Raw genomic sequence first — 17,865 nt, 5'->3', positions numbered from 1 at the left:
AAGTGATTAAATAGTCCAATTTTGTTAATGCTGAAGACTGCTACGTTAGGTCAGATGGAAATAGATTATGGCAAACACGTGGCTGCAACATTTAGATGGTAAAGATGGCCTGCAGGCTAGGTCCTAGGCATGGGAGTCCATCTAACATGGCATGTAGAAATCTTCATGGTTAATTAATCGTTTTGCTGAATCTAGCCTGTGCTGACCGTTTTCTCTCAGGCTGTCTTGTAACAATTTGCCAACAGAACTGTAAATGAATTTATTCTTCAAGCTGAAATAAATGTTGGCTTTTTCAGATTGAGTGGTGATATTTTAATACTTGTTTTGTAAATATGCTTGATGTATTAAGTGTATTAAGAGAATAAACCTGGATTTCTTCTATGCAGAATTTTTGCTAAAGGAGGCTTCATGTTAATCAAATTTATGTTTGATGCTATAATCCATGATACTTTATAGTGATTAATTACCTCAGCGCAATAATTGGTAGAAAATGTCAGGTTTCTATGTTATCTAATGGCAGGAGGACTTGCTAAGTTAAGGGCCACTATCACACAGTGAAGGCCCAAATATTGACCTACCTTAAAATTGTTCTACCATGGGGCCTATTATCTGTATTGTGACTTTAAAACCAAAACACCCCAAACCCACAGATGAATGAGTCATCAGGGAAATGGAGGGATACAACCTACAAAGAGACAATTTTATGTTTCACTCTCCTTCTATTATCAGAGGGGTAGCCGTGTTAGTCTGGATCGGTAAAAGCAGCAAAGAGTCCGGTGGTACCTTATAGACTAATAGACATATTGGAGCATGAGCTTTCGTGGGTGAATACCCACTTCGTCGTCGTTGACATGCATCCAATGAAGTGGGTATTCACCCACAAAAGCTCATGCTCCAATACGTCTGTTAGTCTATAAGGTGCCACAGAACTCTTTGCTGCTTCTCCTTCTATTGTAAATTTAGAATCAAATATTTTCCTCAAAAACATGCATTTTCAGCTCCAGGGTTCAGGTTCAGTGCCTGATCTTGCAAATGCTTACTAGGGGGTATAGTTCTTTTTGCTGTCTCCGATTGGCTTCAGTGGAGCTATATCTGGTAGTAAGTGTTAACGTGACTGAGCCTAAAGTAAATACAATTGATTCCTTTTGTTATAATGAGAAATAAACTGCCCTTTTTATGTTATAGGTTTTAATAGATCCATATGATGCAAAGAGAAGTTCTCTGAAGTGTCTCAGTTTCTGTAAAAGAATATAATTGAAGATTATGTTCGTTATCCAGACACTATAAATTAAAAAGTTGGAGATTCATCATCATGAATTCTACCCCTCCAATCAGTTACACTATTCCTGAAATCAAACGGTGAGCTTCAGTTCCTTATTTTAAAATCCGGTAATTTTATATTGTCTTTCTGTGAGAATTTACACATCTTTTGTGCTAATCTGATACAACTTGTTTGACAACAGCTAGGCCTGAGGGCATAAACGATATCTCCAATTAAGTGTAAGAAATGCTAGGAAAGCACAGAAGGTATTTAAAAGGAAAAAAGGCAGTGAGGCAGAAGGGGTCATCAAATACAGTTAGGCACATTTGCACTGAGTTACAGAAGTCTTTCCTTTGCCAGACAAGATGGCATTTGGTTACACTTTCTATAAAGTTCAGTTATAGTATTAGTCCTAGATACTTGGGGACTGGGAAAAATCTGTTCAGGAAGATTGTGTATTGAAATGAAACTTTGACTATCTTTCTGAAAACCTTGAGGCATGTCCCATGGGACTGAGGGTCCTCAAATTCAGACAAGCAATTCTCTGTCAGCATCCTTGCAGTGGACTGTCATGCAGGGGAGAGAATCAAACAGTTGGCATAAAAGCTCTAAAAAACAGTTGAAAAATTAGACTATGGTATATCTGTCATTCGTCACAGTTCTGTACCTAGACAAATTTTGGACCTAATTTTCAGAAGTAATGAGCACCACCTCCTAAAAATTTCTGCCTTTAGTTTATAGTTAAGTAAATGATGTGGATTGCCCTCTGGAAAACCAAATAGTTTATTGGTTTCTCAAGTACTTTCATTTGGTTTATTAGAACGAGTGGGATGCACAATCACTTTTTTTTTTAATGCACACCATGGAAGGGAGAGAGGAAGGATGCATTTGCAGATTTATGGTCATGGATATGGCCCTTATCATTCACATCAATATTTTTGTTTTGTTGAGTATACATTGTCTTGAAACAATAGCACCATTAGCGAGAACCTTGGTTCATAATAATAATATTGATCCTAAGTACTAGCTGTTGTCATTTAAATCATGATGGTACAGGACTCCCAACTGCTTTGGCAGTGGTAGCAGAATTCTGTGGTAGATCCTTTTTCCTAGAAACATGATCTTTGGCCTGGTCTACACTACACGTTTAAACTGGTTTTAGGAGCATTAAACCGATTTAACGCCACACTAAGAGGCCCTTTATATCGGTATAAAGGGCTCTTTAAACTGGTTTCTGTACTCCTCCCCAACGAGAGGAGTATCGCTAATATCGGTATTGCCATATTGGATTAGGGTTAGTGTGGCCGCAAATCGACGGTATTGGCCTCCGGGCGGTATCCCACAGTGCACCACTGACCGCTCTGGACAGCAATCAGATCAGAACTCGGATGCAGTGGCCAGGTAGACAGGAAAAGTCCCGCAAACTTTTGAATCTCATTTCCTGTTTGCCCAGCGTGGCGCTCCGATCAGCACGGGTGGCGATGCAGTCCGAAATCCAAATCCAAAAAGAGCTCCAGCATGGACTGTACGGATGTGATCGCTGTATGGGCAGGCAAATCTGTTCTATCAGAAGACGAAATTCCAAAGCATTTTTAAAAAATCTCCAGACAGAGGGCACAGCAGGGACTCAGCACGCTGCTGCGTGACAAACGTAACGGAAAGCCAAAGAATCAAATGGACGCTCATGGAGGGAGGGAGGGGGGACTGAGGACTCAAGCTATCCCACAGTTCCTGCAGTCTCTGAAAAGCATTTGCATTCTTGGCTGAGCTCCCAATGGCTGTAGTGTCAAACACATTGTCCGCGGTGGTTCAGGGCATAGCTCGTCAATTTACCCCCCTCACCCACCCACAGAAGTAAAAGGGAAAAAATCCTCTCTTGACTCTTTTAAATGTCACCCTATGTTTACTGAATGCTGCTGATAGACACGATGCCGCAGCCGTCAACAGCAGCATCCTCGCCCCCGCCCCCATGGGTGGCTGATGGTACAATATGGCTGATATCCATTGTCATCATCAGCCTTGTGGCCAATGGTGCAGTGCAAAATGACTGGTATCTGTCATCATCAGCCCGTGAGTGCTCCTGGCTGGCCTCCGGTGAGGTTGGCCGGGGGCGCCTGGGTAAAAAACTCCTGATTATTCCTGGTAGATGGTGCAGTATGACTGGTAACCGTCTTCATCATAGCAACAGAGGGCTGAGCTCCATCAGCCCCCGCCCTTCATGTGTAAAGAAAAGATTCTGTTCTGCCTGGACTATCATAGCAGCGGGATTCTGGGCTCCTCTCCCCCACACTGCTTAATGTCTTGTCTGGACTATCATAGCAGCTGGAGGCTGCCTTCCCCTCATATCTTACTAACAAGTCACTGTTTCTTATTCCTGCATTCTTTATTACTTCATCACACAAATGGGGGACACTGCAACGGTAGCCCGGGAAGGCTGGGGGAGGAGGGAATCAACAGGTGGGGTTGTTGCAGGGGCACCCCCTGTGAATGGCATGCAGCTCATCATTCCTGCATGATCTGACACGGAGCGGTTGTGCTCTCTGGTTCTCTGATACACTGGTTCTCTAGTACACTTTCCCCATATTCTAGGCAGAACTGATTCTATTTTTAGATACCATAAAGGAGGGATTGGGATTGACTCGGGGAGTCATTCCCATTTTTGTCTTTTGCGCCCCCGGCCGAGCTCAGCCAGGGGCACCTATGACAGTAGCAGATGGTGTAGTGCAAAAGGACTGGTAACCATCATCTCATTGCCAATTTACAATGGCATGGTAGATGGTACAGTACGGCTGATAACCATCTCTGCTATCATGCAAAAGCAAATGAATGCTGCTGTGTAGCGCTGCTGAATCACCTCTGTCAGCGGCATCTAGTACACATACAGTGACAAAAGGCAAAACAGGCTCCATGGTTGCCATGATATGGTGTCTGCCAGGGCAATCCAGGGAAAAAGGGCGCGAAATGATTGTCTGCCGTTGCTTTCCCAGAGGAAGGAGTGACTGCCGACATTTACCCAGAACCACCCGCGACAATGATTTTTGCCCCATCAGGCACTGGGATCTCAACCCAGAATTCCAAGGGGCGTGGGAGACTGCGGGAACTATGGGATAGCTACGGAATAGCTACCCACAGTGCAACGCTCCAGAAATCGACGCTAGCCTCGGACCGTGGCCGCGTGCACTTGATTTTATACAATCTGTTGTACTAAACCGGTTTATGTAAATTCGGAATAATCCCGTAGTGTAGACGTACCCTTTGGTTAGGATAGATATGCAGAATCCCCTTTTGGCTATATGAGTTTTTAGAAAAATCCCATAGCTAATTAACAAGTGGAAGAAAAATCAATCTCTTAGTTGTGACAGATATAATTACACTACTTTTTGTCAGGTGTGAAGAAACACCCCTAAGACAACTTTTACAATTTTGTAACCAATATGATAACAGTACACAACTGAACTTTCAAGTCAACTTATTGATTTGCTGAGTTGCCTATGTTAAATTCTCATTACCCTGCAATGTAGTATTCAATAGCTATTTCATTTGCTCTTGTTTTTCTTAAAGAATTTTAGAGTGTGTGTGAAGGATGGCATTTTGTATATGATTTTGGTAAAAGCATATTTTCTAAATATGATTATCAGGAATATTAAATAATGCAAGAACACTTTGAACAAGGCTATACAGTCATCTCACAGTTACTTTTATAATAGAAACAAACAGCTTCTGTTTGTTCTTATAAAAATCCATTTGTATGTATGTTTGTTCAGCCTTACCACTTTCATTCTCTTTAGTTATCTCATCTAGTTATCATTGTCATTGCTTTAGTTGGAATCCTCTGTTCATCATTATATATAATGTATGTGCAAGGAATAGCTCCCACACAGGGTGCATGGAAGGTGTAAAATATTAGCAAGTCTTGTGTGTTGGACACTCTGCCATTGTTGTTGTGATTTATTGCATAGCTGAGGCATATGCTCTTCTGTATCTGCACAACTTCTCCTGTTACTCTATTAAAATCCATTTCAGTGTTAATAGGTTGTTTGACTTCATTACACTTTGGCTTCCGCCGCTCTTCTGTGGTCAGCGGCCACCCCCTCCACCTCCCAGGCGGAGCCGGTAGTGTGGCCCTGCCCCGACTGCAGAGGACGGGCCGTTTCTCCTCGGCTTGCAGTGGCGGGGACACGCCGAGGAGGAGTGGCCCGTCCTCTGCAGCTGGGGCAGGGCTGCGCTACCGGCTCCTGCCTTAGGGGTGGAGGGTGGCTGCTGACCATGGGAGAGCGGTGGGGCCACGCTCCCCACTTAGCTGGCTCCGTGCCCCGCCGCACTCGGCGGCAGAACAACAGGATCCAGCCCAGGATGCTGCTTGAGGTATGAACTGGGGCCCCAGCATTATGCCGCCCCATATATTTTGCCGCCCTAGGCACCTGCTTGTTTAGCTGGTGCCTGCTTGTTTAGCTGGTGCCTAGAGCCGCCCCTGAGGGGAATAGCTCTGCTATTTCTCTTCTTCGCCTTACAAATCTCTTGGCTACTTATTCATCTCCGCTCTTCACCATCTCAGGGCACTTTACACTCCTCACACCAGTACATAGAGTACATACACTGCATGGCCCCTAGCATGGGTATAAGCAGCAGTATAGACAGCAAATCACTGCTTAGGTGAGTAAAGACACAGCAGAACTTACGCTATGTACCCTACACAGCTCTCTACGCACCCAAGCAGAGCCTCCCACTACGTTTAGCAGTGTAGTGTCATGCTATCTTAGCCTTTTCCCTGCAGCACAAGGGAAAGTCTGCGAGACACATACCCTACATGCTGCTGCTGCCATGAGAGAGCTTCAGAAGTGCAGGGTGCTTCACGTGCTGTTCTTCATAACTCCTCTGTATGTGCAATGGTTACTTCACTTTGAAACAGTATACATGCGTAATAATGCAGCCTGATGTTCCTGCTACTGACAGCCTTGTCTTAATGCTTCATTTGGGTTCTATACCCACCTGTGGCATCTTGCCACTGGATTATAGTCTTTGGGGGCAGGAATGAATGATTCCCTGATACAGACTGGGGCCTCTATCACTGTTGTAATACAATTAATGACTCTTTGTACACACACCGATGATTCCACTGACCCCTTGTGGTAGAGTGAGCCTCTACAGCACCCCCTTGTGGCAGTATTGAGTCTGCCTCACATTCCCCTTTCCCAGGGAAACTCTCCTAACAGTTTTCTCTCTCTCTCGGCACCCCCCAGCAAGGTGCTAGTTACAGACTTAGAGAACAGTCTCAAATGCAACATAAAAAGGGCCTCCTGGTTCAGCTCTCATTTATTTCCTGCTCTCCTACAGAGGTCAAACTCATAAGGCTTTTTCCATCAGGAGGTGTCTCCCTTCTTCCGGGACCTGTCACAGGAGCCAGCATTTCTCCTCCAAGTGCTCTATCTGAGAGTTATCCTTCTCTAGGGCCTACCGTCTCCCACCAGAGGTCTTGCAGCCTTTGTAGAAATCCCATGACCCAAACCCAGCTGGGCCTAATAATTAAACAAGGCCATCTGATCTGCTTCACATCAGGATGAGCTGGGGAGGGGATTTGTGAGGGGGGAGGTGATCCATCACGGGTGAGCCTGAGCCTGACTTGCCTTAAAGGCCTTTGACACCCCTTTTGTAAGATTTCTGCTGGATTCACATCTGTCAGTATTTGCTATAAAATCATTCTCCTCATCTTCAAAGCTCTTAGAGCCATGCTGTTATCTAACTTGTTCCCTTCTTTCCCTTTATGACATACTTTTTTAGCTTCCTATATTTTTTGGTCTCCTCTCAGTCCCACACTCCCTCTTTCTCTTAGTTGGAGGCTGATCCCTTGTGCTGCTGCCCCAGAGATGGTCTGCCTCCCTACCATCTCTGATTTCCCCCCCCCCCCCCATCCATTTTAGAAACATCAAAAGCCCAATTGTTCTATGCTGCCTACAGCCATCGAGGTTTTGCAGTGTTCCTCCCAGTAGCTCTCACTAATTCTAGCCCTCCATACCGCTATCTGATTTTCCTCCACGCTCCTAGCTTATTGTAATGGCTGTGAAATGTGAGATATTTGTGTATAATACATTATATTTTAAGTTATTTCATTTTTAGCTACATTATGAATTTCTGGTCACTGTGCTTTTGCCTCAACTATTTTTTACCTCCTCCTCTCTGTTGATTCCTTTGGGTATAGCTCCCATAGTAACACTATATAGCTGTTGTGGTTCTGTTGCACTGAATCCAGGTGCAGTTTTGCAAATGTTCATTATCTCCCATATTTATTAAGTACATTTCACCCAGAGGAATAATTATCTGTGACACAAGCAATTGGCCTGATTTCTTATAAAAACAATGGACACTGTGATATGAAAGTAGCCACAGTATAAATATTGGATCTTAAAATATATATGGGACACTGTCAAGACAATTAGATGCTTAAAATAATAGATTTTTGCCTAAATTACTAGTAACACCTGGAAACAATTAAAGTTGACAACATTTTAAAAAACAAATGTAGTGTTTAGCTATTATGCTGGGGTTTTTTTTCTTCATGTTATCAGATTGGACAGCAACATTAGACCAGTAAATCTCTCTCTTGTTCTCATTCACTGGAAACTGTAGTAGTGTTTGGTAAATAGGATAATGTTTATTTTTATATTTAAAATTACAGCAGTTTTTGGTAATATTTTTAATACTTTGTTTAGGCCAAAATACACAAAACATCAGTGTTGATAATTGTATGGAAAATCATGCAAACTTTTGTAGGTCACTTAGGGTTGCCAACTTCCTAATCGTACAAACCCCAACACCCTTTCCCTGCAGCCCCGCCCTTGCCCTGCTCCTTCTCCAAGGCCCCGCCCCTGCTTGCTCCAACCCCCTTCCTCTGTCGCTCACTCTCCCCTACCCTCACTCACTTTCACTGGGCTGAGGTTGGGGTACAGGAGGGGGGTGAGGGCTCCAGTTGGGGGTGCAGGATCTGGGGTGGGCCTGGGGATGAGAGGTTACGGGTGCGGGAGAGGGAGAGGGCTCCAGACTGGGGCAGGTGGTTGGAGTGCGGGGGTGGGAGGGTATGGGCTCCTGCTGGGGGTGTGTGGTCAGGCTGAGGGGTTTGGGGTGCAGGAGGTGGTTCAGGGTTGGGGTGTTGGGGGGGTGTGTGTGTGTGGGGGGGCTCCGGGAGGGAGTTTGGGTGTGGGAGGAGACTCTGGGCAGGGTTGTGGGTGCGGGGTCTTAGCGGCGCTTATCACGTTTCCTGGAAGCAGCTGCCAGGTCCTTGCAGCTCCTAGACACATGGGCAGCCAGGGAAGCGCCGCTTGCTTCCCTCGCGCCTGCAGGCGCCACCCCCCACAGCTCCCATTGGTTGCAGTACGCGGCCAATGGGAGCTGTGGAGCCGGCATTCAGGGCAGGGGCAGTGCACAGAGCCTCCCTGGCCACCTATGCATGTAGGAGCTGCAAGGACCTGGTGGCCACTTCCAGGAGCTGCACGGAACTAGGGAAGACAGGGAGGCTGCCTTAGCCCCAGGCCACTGTTGTGCTGCAGACCAGACTTTTAACAGTCTGATCGGCTGTGGCAACCAGAGCTGCCAGGGTCCCTTTTTGACTGGGTGTTTTTGTGGGAATGCAAGTATGCAAAATATTCCCTCCCCCCACTTTAAAAGGAAGAGTCACAGAAAGGAATGATGGTTGCAAATGTGTGGTGTAGTATGATAGAGGAAGGTGCATGATGTAACGAACATTTTATAGTTGGTGATATAGTATTGTATGGTAAACAGAAAAATAAGTTTGAATCTCAGTGAAACAAAATAACGGAGATCTGCTGGACATCTTTTTAAAATGGTAGGGTTTATGCCTTTGCAGTGTCCTAAGATTTAATCGAATGAGTAACAACGAAAGTTGATATAATCAGGGAAGCAATGATAGTTAAAATATACTTCTGTTTTGCAGCCTACACTGTATCCAGAGTGAGTTGAGGCTACTGCAAAATAGTAGTCAGTCAGAGCTGGATGTTACTGAAGATCTGAGAAGGAAACTTCATCAAGCCAAAAAAGAAAAACTGGACATAACCACTAAACATAACCAAGATGTAAGTTTTTATTCCTAGAAAAAAAAAGTCAATGCTTTTAATTAAAATACTCTTAGCACTACTGCCTGCACTTTAGAGACTTCACTGACTTGTTCAAAAAAAAAGTCAAAGGAAATTGCATAGTGGTGCCCACTTCATGTCTCTTGAACATTTGACCCTGATTCTGCATGTGCTGACAGAGCCTCACTGATTTCAGAGGACTTGTGTGTGTGTGTGTGTGTGTGTGTGTGTGTGTGTGCGCGCGCGCGCGCAGGGGCTTACATGTCAGTCTTGCAATGAACTCCATGTGAGTAAGTGAGGAAATCTTATTTAACCAGTAAGGGATCACTCCTTTCTCTCCTCCTCAAACCCCCTTGCTGTGTGGTAGTGCTGGTCTGCTCTGTTTTGTGCTTTGCTAGTAGTGCAAGCAAAGCGAATTGTGGAGACCTGATGGCACGAGATCCTGAAACATGAGGTTTGAGCCATGCACCCAGAAAACATGTACACTTGAAGCAGGGTCATGCTGATTGGTGTGGATAGTCTGAAACCTTTCAGCTTGCTCCCAGTACCATCCCTCTCTTTCAAGTTTAAATGGTACGATTATCTACTGTAGATAAGGCTTTGGCCAGATCAGTGCAACCTGGTGAAATTAGAAGCACCTGTGCAACAAAATTACCACAATAGAATGAAATGCTGACTACATGAATTGTTGTTTTGTATGAAAATGCATCCTGAAGAAAATCCTTACTGGGATCAGAGGAAATTGTTATTTACCTATATCAACAAACCCTGTATGGAATGTCTCACTTTATTTAATAACGGCTCTGACAACAGCTGTAATGGGTAGTAATAAGTGTCATCAAATGAAGTGTCACTTTCCAGGTGGATGAGGGTAGAGGATTGCTGCTTCCAATAATTCACTGACTGGGATTGCCTGATAGTATACATGATTACAAGATACAACTCAAGTCAGTCTTCTTAATAAGCTATTTTTTATTTTGCAGGCTATTAGAATTTGAATGCAGGTTATGTTTTTAATCCAGCTGGAAGTCAATTGTAACTTAATTTACAAAAATCTCCAAATTGCTTGCAACTGTTCAGCTTGCGTAGTTTTGCAATTCCACATAACTAATATTTTAATAATAAAATGTATAGAAGAATATTATGATGTTTGTCAACTTACTTGCATGTGCTATTTAATGAATATTTCCTTTTAGAGTGATTTCACTTTTATCGTATCTTAAAATCTTATGCTTGAAAAATGTTTTACAATCTAAGTATTGAAATAAAGGAACAGTAGAGAAATTGAGAAGATTTAAAAAAAAATCTATTAAAATGAACTTGAACATCAAGCTTAGCAGTATAAAGCATGTATATTAAAAAGTAAACTTGACAGTGAGTATAGAAACAATGGTAATCAACTTTGGACCCGTCTACACTAAAAAAGTTTTCTAAAAGTGTCCCACTATTGCTATCACTTAGTTCAGCCCCACATATGGTCAAAATGTAGGGAATCCTAATAAACATGTTAGCAGCTGCCACAGGTCTGTTGGTTGATTAGCCTGAGAAGTTTGTGCTACTTTTTTGAAAACCTTGGTGATGGCTAGCAACCCATCTATTTTGGGGCTCCCAATGTTGCTAATGCTAGTATAGGTGAAGTGGTGTCAGGGATGGTGGGAACTGTTTGCAAAATTTCCCCAGTGTTCATGAGTATATCCCCTGCCTCCCAAACTGTTTTTGCAAAATATCTCAGTATGAAAGGAATTCCAAGGTCCTGGGTGCACTAGGTGGTGAACCATATTTCAAAACTGAGCTTGAATTTGGATCTGTTCCAGCTAAAATATATTTCAAGTACGGCTTGGCTGAACATTTTACGCCTCCTCCCCATGGTCACTACCAATCTGACCTGGGGAAAAAAAATCCCTCTCTTTATTAGTGTTTCTTTGAAAAGTTAATACACAAGTTTTATAATTAATGATAGATACATTAATAGTTTCTAAAACTGATTCCTCTTCTAGCTGTCCAACTATGAAAGCCAGATTGCCAGGTTGCGATCTGAAGTTGAGAAAGGAGAGGCCATTCGACAAAGTCTGGAGTATGAACTTGTCATTGCCAGAAAAGATGCTGGTCTTGAAAGATACTCCGCAGAGGAAAAATTATGTGAAGCTAGCAATCGATTTCAGCAGCTGCAAGGTATGTTTCAAAAACTTTAAACACCCAACAGTGACTAAGTTGGTTAGTCCAGAGCCTCTGTATTATGAGTCAAGCAGACAACTGGGATGCAGTGACTTAATTTGGTTCTTTAGTCGTCACTGGTTTGGGTTGGTTTGGTTTTAGCTCTATCTTATATTTCCAGCCTCCTCTCCAACTCCCTTTGTGAAACTATCCTGGATATCCCATTGCCAAATTAAAATAAACATACTAAAACTCCCATCTCCTCTTCTTCAGCTCTCCATTCCCCACTCACGACCAACTCTTCTCTTGATCTATCCTTTATATCACAATCAAATTCCACTATCATCCTTGTTGTCCAGGTACATAACCTTGCTGGTATTTGACTCCTTTGTCCTTCTCTCCCCACATCTAGGTGGTTACTATATTTTGTAGTTCTTCCTTTCGTCTCCATTTCTATTGTAGAAACCTTTGCCCATGCCTGGTCACTTCTCATCTGGTCATTTCTCCGGTCTACATGTATCTCATTTTTAACTCTTATAAAACTGCTTCTCTTTCTTCCCTGCAACTCTAATAATGAGTTACAGTTCTGGTAAAGCTCCTCCAAGTAAATACAACAACTTGATGAGTTCTCTAAGTTCCAGCATGCTAGGCCTGTGTGCTGTAAGCTGCCTGAACCTGAATAGGCTACAGAGTGGCCTAGAGCATACTTCCTAAGCACAGGCTGTCATCCCTTCATGGAAGTGGGACCTCACAGTGCTCCTGCCCTAATCTCCCAGAACTAGTGCTGACCCCTCCATGGGCCATCCAGTACCTTAAGCAATCCCAGAGCTCCAAGTTTGTGGGCACCATAGGTTACAGTTTACTTGTCCAGTGACACCTAATAGTCGAAGTATACAACACACAGACATTGTAAGAGGTTCTAAAACCAATCACTCTTTACTTTAGATAGCACAAGATATATACATATTTAGACAAAACAATGAAGTGCCTTTTTATATTTCCCTTTCTCAGTTTCCTCACCACTTTTGAGATGTTCTTTGGGATTAGGTCAGAGTCTTTTAAGGAGTCTAGGGTTCTTTCTCTCCCCTTCCCACCTGCACATGGCTTCACTTCTGGAATATGGAGTCTAGACTAGCCATCGTTAGCATCCTCATCATCTTCTCCCACCCCCCCCTTTTAAATGGCTGATGGGAGATTTTTTTTATTACCTCCTGTCCCCTTTGCCAAATGACCCATTGATCAGCTTCATCCGATGACCATAGTCTCCCAGCAATTGATCCATTCCTTAGTTACCAGCCCACCTGGAGTTCAGACTTGAAAAACTGGTTTGCTCTGGGCGATAGCCATTGTAACAGGGTGCACTCTCCTCCTGCTGGCTATCTTGGGAATTAGCTCTGCATGTTAGTGCACCCTCTTCAGGTAGTGCTTCACTACTGTCACTCCTGCTCTAGGACCCATATATCTCCAAGGGCTGCAGCATCCTCTTCAGCAACACATCCCTCTGGCCATGCCACTCACTGTCCTCCCCCACCCCCCTTCCGGGGGACCTGCAGTCCGCTGTTCAGCCACTTTCCTTAGTGGCTACTGCAGCTAATAATTCCTTGTGGCCCCAGCATCCTCTTTGCCCTTACCTCAGGCCTCCACCTGCAAACCTCTCTCTCGCTTCCCCAGTCCCTGCTCTGTCCAGGGGGCTGGCAGGTCTCTCAGCCCTCCAGAGACACAGTCTTTCCTTCTTGGGCTTCCAGCAGAGAACTGCCTTCCTCTGTCCTGCAGCTCCCTTTTTACATGTGCCTGCTTGGCCCTGATTGGGTTCTCCCTTCAGCCCTTCTCTGATTGGCTGCCTCCTGCACAGCCTCCCTAGGGCTCTGTTAACCCCTTAGAGCCCAGTGTGGGACAGATGCCCCATCACAGCCATCTTTTTGTCTGAGTTCTCTATATCAGGGGTTCTCAACCTTTTGCTTTCTGAGGCTCCCTCATCATGCTATAAAAACTCCATGTTCCACCTGCCACGACAACTGTTTTTCTGCATATAAAAGCCAGGGCCAGTGTTAGGGGGGTAGCAAACAGGGAAGTTGCCCAGGGCCCCGCACCACAGGGGGCTCCCACGAAGTTACATTGCTCAGGCTTCAGCTTCAGCCCCGAGTGATGGGGTTCAGGGCCCTGGGCTTCAAACCCATGCAGTGGGGCTTCCGCTTTCCATCCTGAGCCTCAGTGAGTCTAATGCTGGCCCTGCTTGGCAGACCCCCTGAAGCCCACTCACGGGCCTGCACAGCGCCCCGGACCCCTGGTTGAGAACCACTGCTCTATTTGAATGGCTCATCATCAAGATTTAGCTCCATTTTTAGCCTGGTGTAACCACCACTTGAAATTTCATCCAGAAATGGAGGTAAAAAACAGCAGAGAAAGCAGAGACTAGCTGTACCATCAAAATGGAGTTTGTAATTTGATATAGATACACACAGAGTTCATAATATCAAACATCCTCTGTATATACATTTCCCAAAGCAGCACATAACACCGCTCTCTTTGAATCTTTCTTCTGACTTCTGCAAGAAGTTTAAGCTACTTCTGCTCATCTGTCTACTTCTCAGCTGTCATTTTCAACTTCTTTTTCTCCCATTCTTTATTCTCCTTCCATGCAACATTCCTTACATTACAAGTAACCTGCAAAGTTTTTTTTTTAAAAAATGAGGTTTGTGCTCTTTTTCTGTACTTGTAACGTGTGAAGGAGGATTGTTTTTAATGAAGCTTTTTTCTACTTGTCTTTTATGTGGTCTAATATACTTTGAAAGACTGAGTGGATGAGTGGAGAACTGGTAGGTTTATGACTGAAAAGAGAAGTGATTTGTTTTTGTTAAAAAACGCCACCTTTTTAGTTTAAAAAGTTAGGATAAAATATATCTATGTTAAGGATTCAACAACCCCACTCATTCAATTAATGGTCTAGAATGCTCTTAATACATATTTTTGAGTTTTCCAAGAAAGAGCACTGGATTTGACATGGCAATTACCTTAGAAATACCAGCCAAGTTGATCTTTCTACTTCCTTGAAATAATTAAAAATCCTTTGGCTTTCAGGGATGCCGTATACATTGTAAGGAGAAGGGGTGGGAGGGCACAAATTCAATATGGTTTCTTTTGCAAGCTATCATTAAACACTGCAAGCTAAAGACTTAGTTGTTAGTTTCCTATTTATAGAAAAGTTCTCTATGTTCCTTCCTATACCTACTAATCATAGCATTCTTTTAAATATCAGCTTTTCAGCATCTCCTATTTAATCATTGAACATTGTAAGACACAGTCTACCCAAAGTGCCAGCTGTCAAAATCTTGTTTTGTGACTTATTTCTAGGTTTAAGGAACTAATTAGCTGATGAAAAGAGTCAAATCAGGATTATGTTGCTTCTCTGTTCTCTATCAGTTTATGACTTAACATTCATTCTCCCCAGGGATTTGGAACCTTCTCTAGTCTTGTCTTGGTTGCTTTCTGCTTTAATGGCCAACGTCTCAGTGGTTTGCTGCTTTATTAGATGGGCCCCTCTGTGAGCTTGCAGTCTTCTTAAGATTGCCAAGTGTCTGGTTTTTGACAGGAACACCCAGTCGACAAGGGACCGTGGCAGCTCCGGCCAACACCGCTAACCGAGCCATTAAAAATCTGGTTGCACACCCCAAAAATGATGACATGTCCCTTTGCTCCTAGGTGGAGGCTCAGCCGGGGGGGCTCCATGCGCTACCCCTTTGCCCTGAGTGCCGGCTCTTCAGCTCCCATTGGCTGGGAATCGTGGCCAATGGGAGCTGCAGGGGCGGCACTTGTGGGCAGAGGCAGCACATAGAGCCACCTGGCCGCGCCTCCACCTAGGAGCCGAGAGACATGTCACCATCTCCAGGAGCTGCCTGAAGTAAGTGCCCCCCGCACCCTACACCACCTCCCTTACCTCAATCTCTTGCCCCAGCCCTGAGCCCCTTCCCACACCTAAATTCCCTCCCGGAGCCTACACCCCAAACACCCTCCTGCACCCCAACACACTACCCCAATTCTGAACCCTCTCCTTCATTCCAAAGCCATTGGCCCCAGCCCAGAGTCTCCCCTCCTGTACTCCAAACGCCTCATCCCCAGTCCTACCCCAGAGTCCACCCCCTGTCTCAGCGTGGAGCCCCCTCCCACACTCTGAACTCCTTGGCCCTAGTCTGGAGCCTCATCCTGCACCTCAAACCCCTCATCCCTGGCCCCACCCAGAGCCCTCATCCCCCGCCCGCGCCCCAAACCCTTGCCTGAGTCCCCTCCCACACCCTGAACTCCTCATTTCTGGCCCCTCCCCGGAGCCCACATCCTCAGCCAGAGCCCTCACAGCCCCCCGCCATCTCAACCACCAGCCCCAGCCCAGTGAAAATGAGCCAGTGAGCGAGGGTGGTGGGGAGTGAGCAACAGAGGGAGGCGGGATGGAGTGAGCAGGGGGAGGGGCCTCAGAGAAGGGAAGACACCCCAGGGAAGGGGCGGGAAGGGGGTGGGGCAAGGGTATTTGGTTTTGGGCGATTAGAAAGTTGGCAACCCTAAGTCTTCTCCAGTCTTTCCTATGGATTCTCCTTTCTCCTCTGGCAACCTTTGGTTTGTGCCATTCATGATCTTTTCACCTTAGTTTATCCTGTCTGTAACCTTTTTTAGAAAATCTTTTCTTTTGCACTTTTAAAATTTAGAAGAAAGCAGAAAATGATAGTGGAAGGGAGGAACTTGTGAAGATCTCTGTATCTGAACGTTGTGCTCACCTCTCAGTACCACAGTGTGCATTAAGTAAAATGAGAAACTGAAATAATGTAAAGTTTGCTTACTATGAAATCCACATCTGAAAAATGAACCAATACTTCGTAGCTGATCAGCCATATACGTAAAATAGTAATAGTAACATGGGTTTCAACAAACCATACTGACAGCGTCTTTAGTTTAGTTTAGGGCAGGAGTACAAACACAGATACATACAATCTTGACTCTTAGGAAATCCCATGCAGGATAGGATGGTATATTATATCATGTAGGTTGAGCTTCCTTTAACAACAGAGAGTTTCTTTAGAAAATGTATTCCTTTTCCGTCCAGTCTAACTTATATTTCAGGATCTTCGATAGCTCCTGCACATGCATACCCCAGTGCGAATCTTCACTGAAGTCACTGAGGCTCTGGGTCAGTGTAAAGGGGCCCAATCACTTGCATGCAGTTGTAGTGTAGGGGTCAAAATGTTTCCTGCAGAATAAGAAGATTTTTAAAGAGGCTAAATTAGGACAGGGAAGACTGCATACGGGGCAACAAAGAAGCTCAGAATAATTTAGGATTTTTTTTTGTAAGTGGGTTAAAATTTAGTCAGGTAGAAGAGTTGGGTCCTGTGATGGGATTTTAAGAAAATCAAGTGAAATATAGAGAGTCTATTCACAGTTATGGGAAGGGAGAGAGATCTATTATACCCAATGTGAAGGGGTTGGAGAAAGAGACAGAAGAAAGTCTGGTATTCGGAGAGTATATAAAATTGTTAGAAAAGGGTGTTGAGATTAGGTAAGGGAATTGATCCTTCGATTAATTTTATACTGGATTTTGAACTAAATGAGAAACTAATTAAGATTTGGGGATACAGAGACTATGTGTTCTCTCTATTGGACATAGTGATCTTTAGAGAGCTGGGAATTACAGTAGTTGGAGACAGGAGAAGGCAGTATGAATCATGGTTGAAAGGAAGAGTGCTAGAGTATTGGGCGGGGCAGTGTTACAGTTATACATGTGACAGAAGGCAGATGTGGTGAATTCCTAGCTTTTAGATGGTATGTAATGGATACCGGGATGCCCAATTTAGAAGGGAGATACAGTTGGTAGAGCTTTTGTCGAAGGATACTCTTATATGTTAGCAGACTATCAATATTGAACTGGGTTGAAGGAAGTTAAGGTGAAGACAGGAGTTGAAGCTGAAGAAAGAAAGCCAAGTAAAAAGACATAGTGAAGGAGATACAAAAAGTGATATCTGTCTACAAGCGATACCCAGAACAAAACATAGAACTCACTTGGGCAAGGGGAATGAACTATATGGAAATTTGAAGTTAACTACTCCATGTTTCAGTCTCTTTTTACAAATGGAGGTAATTCTTAACTATTCCTAGAGGTGTTGTGAGGTTCAATTTATTAAAGTCTGTAAAGCATTTTGAGATCTCTGTATGAAAGATGCTACAGAACTTCAAAATATTGATATTATTGCTACAGTATAGATCAAAAGTAATTTACAGGTCCAGAATCATTACTATTCTGACCCTTTTTCTGTTATATGCTTAAAGGATCAGAATATATAGGCGAGCTAACTCTGGTTTTACCTTCTTTAAAAAAATAACTTAACA

General features: G+C 44.0%; 1 protein-coding gene across 7 annotated transcripts in view; it reads left to right on the top strand.

The window, feature by feature from the left end:
• Positions 1–17,865, top strand: part of CCDC171 (coiled-coil domain containing 171) — a 202,746-nt gene that overhangs the window by 4,964 nt on the left and 179,917 nt on the right. For all 7 annotated transcript variants that reach the window (XM_039544117.1, XM_039544120.1, XM_039544116.1 and 4 more), the window contains 3 exons: positions 1,186–1,359; positions 9,207–9,345; positions 11,343–11,517. In XM_039544117.1, the coding sequence (XP_039400051.1) occupies positions 1,313–1,359; positions 9,207–9,345; positions 11,343–11,517 (361 nt within the window). In that variant the 5' untranslated portion in view covers positions 1,186–1,312. The remainder of the gene's footprint in view (positions 1–1,185; positions 1,360–9,206; positions 9,346–11,342; positions 11,518–17,865) is intronic.

The sequence above is a fragment of the Mauremys reevesii genome, linkage group 6 (genome assembly GCF_016161935.1).
Source record: "Mauremys reevesii isolate NIE-2019 linkage group 6, ASM1616193v1, whole genome shotgun sequence".
Lineage (NCBI taxonomy): Eukaryota > Metazoa > Chordata > Testudines > Geoemydidae > Mauremys > Mauremys reevesii.
The sequence above is the reverse complement of the archived record's forward strand: the minus strand, read 5'-3'. Positions and strand labels throughout refer to the sequence as shown.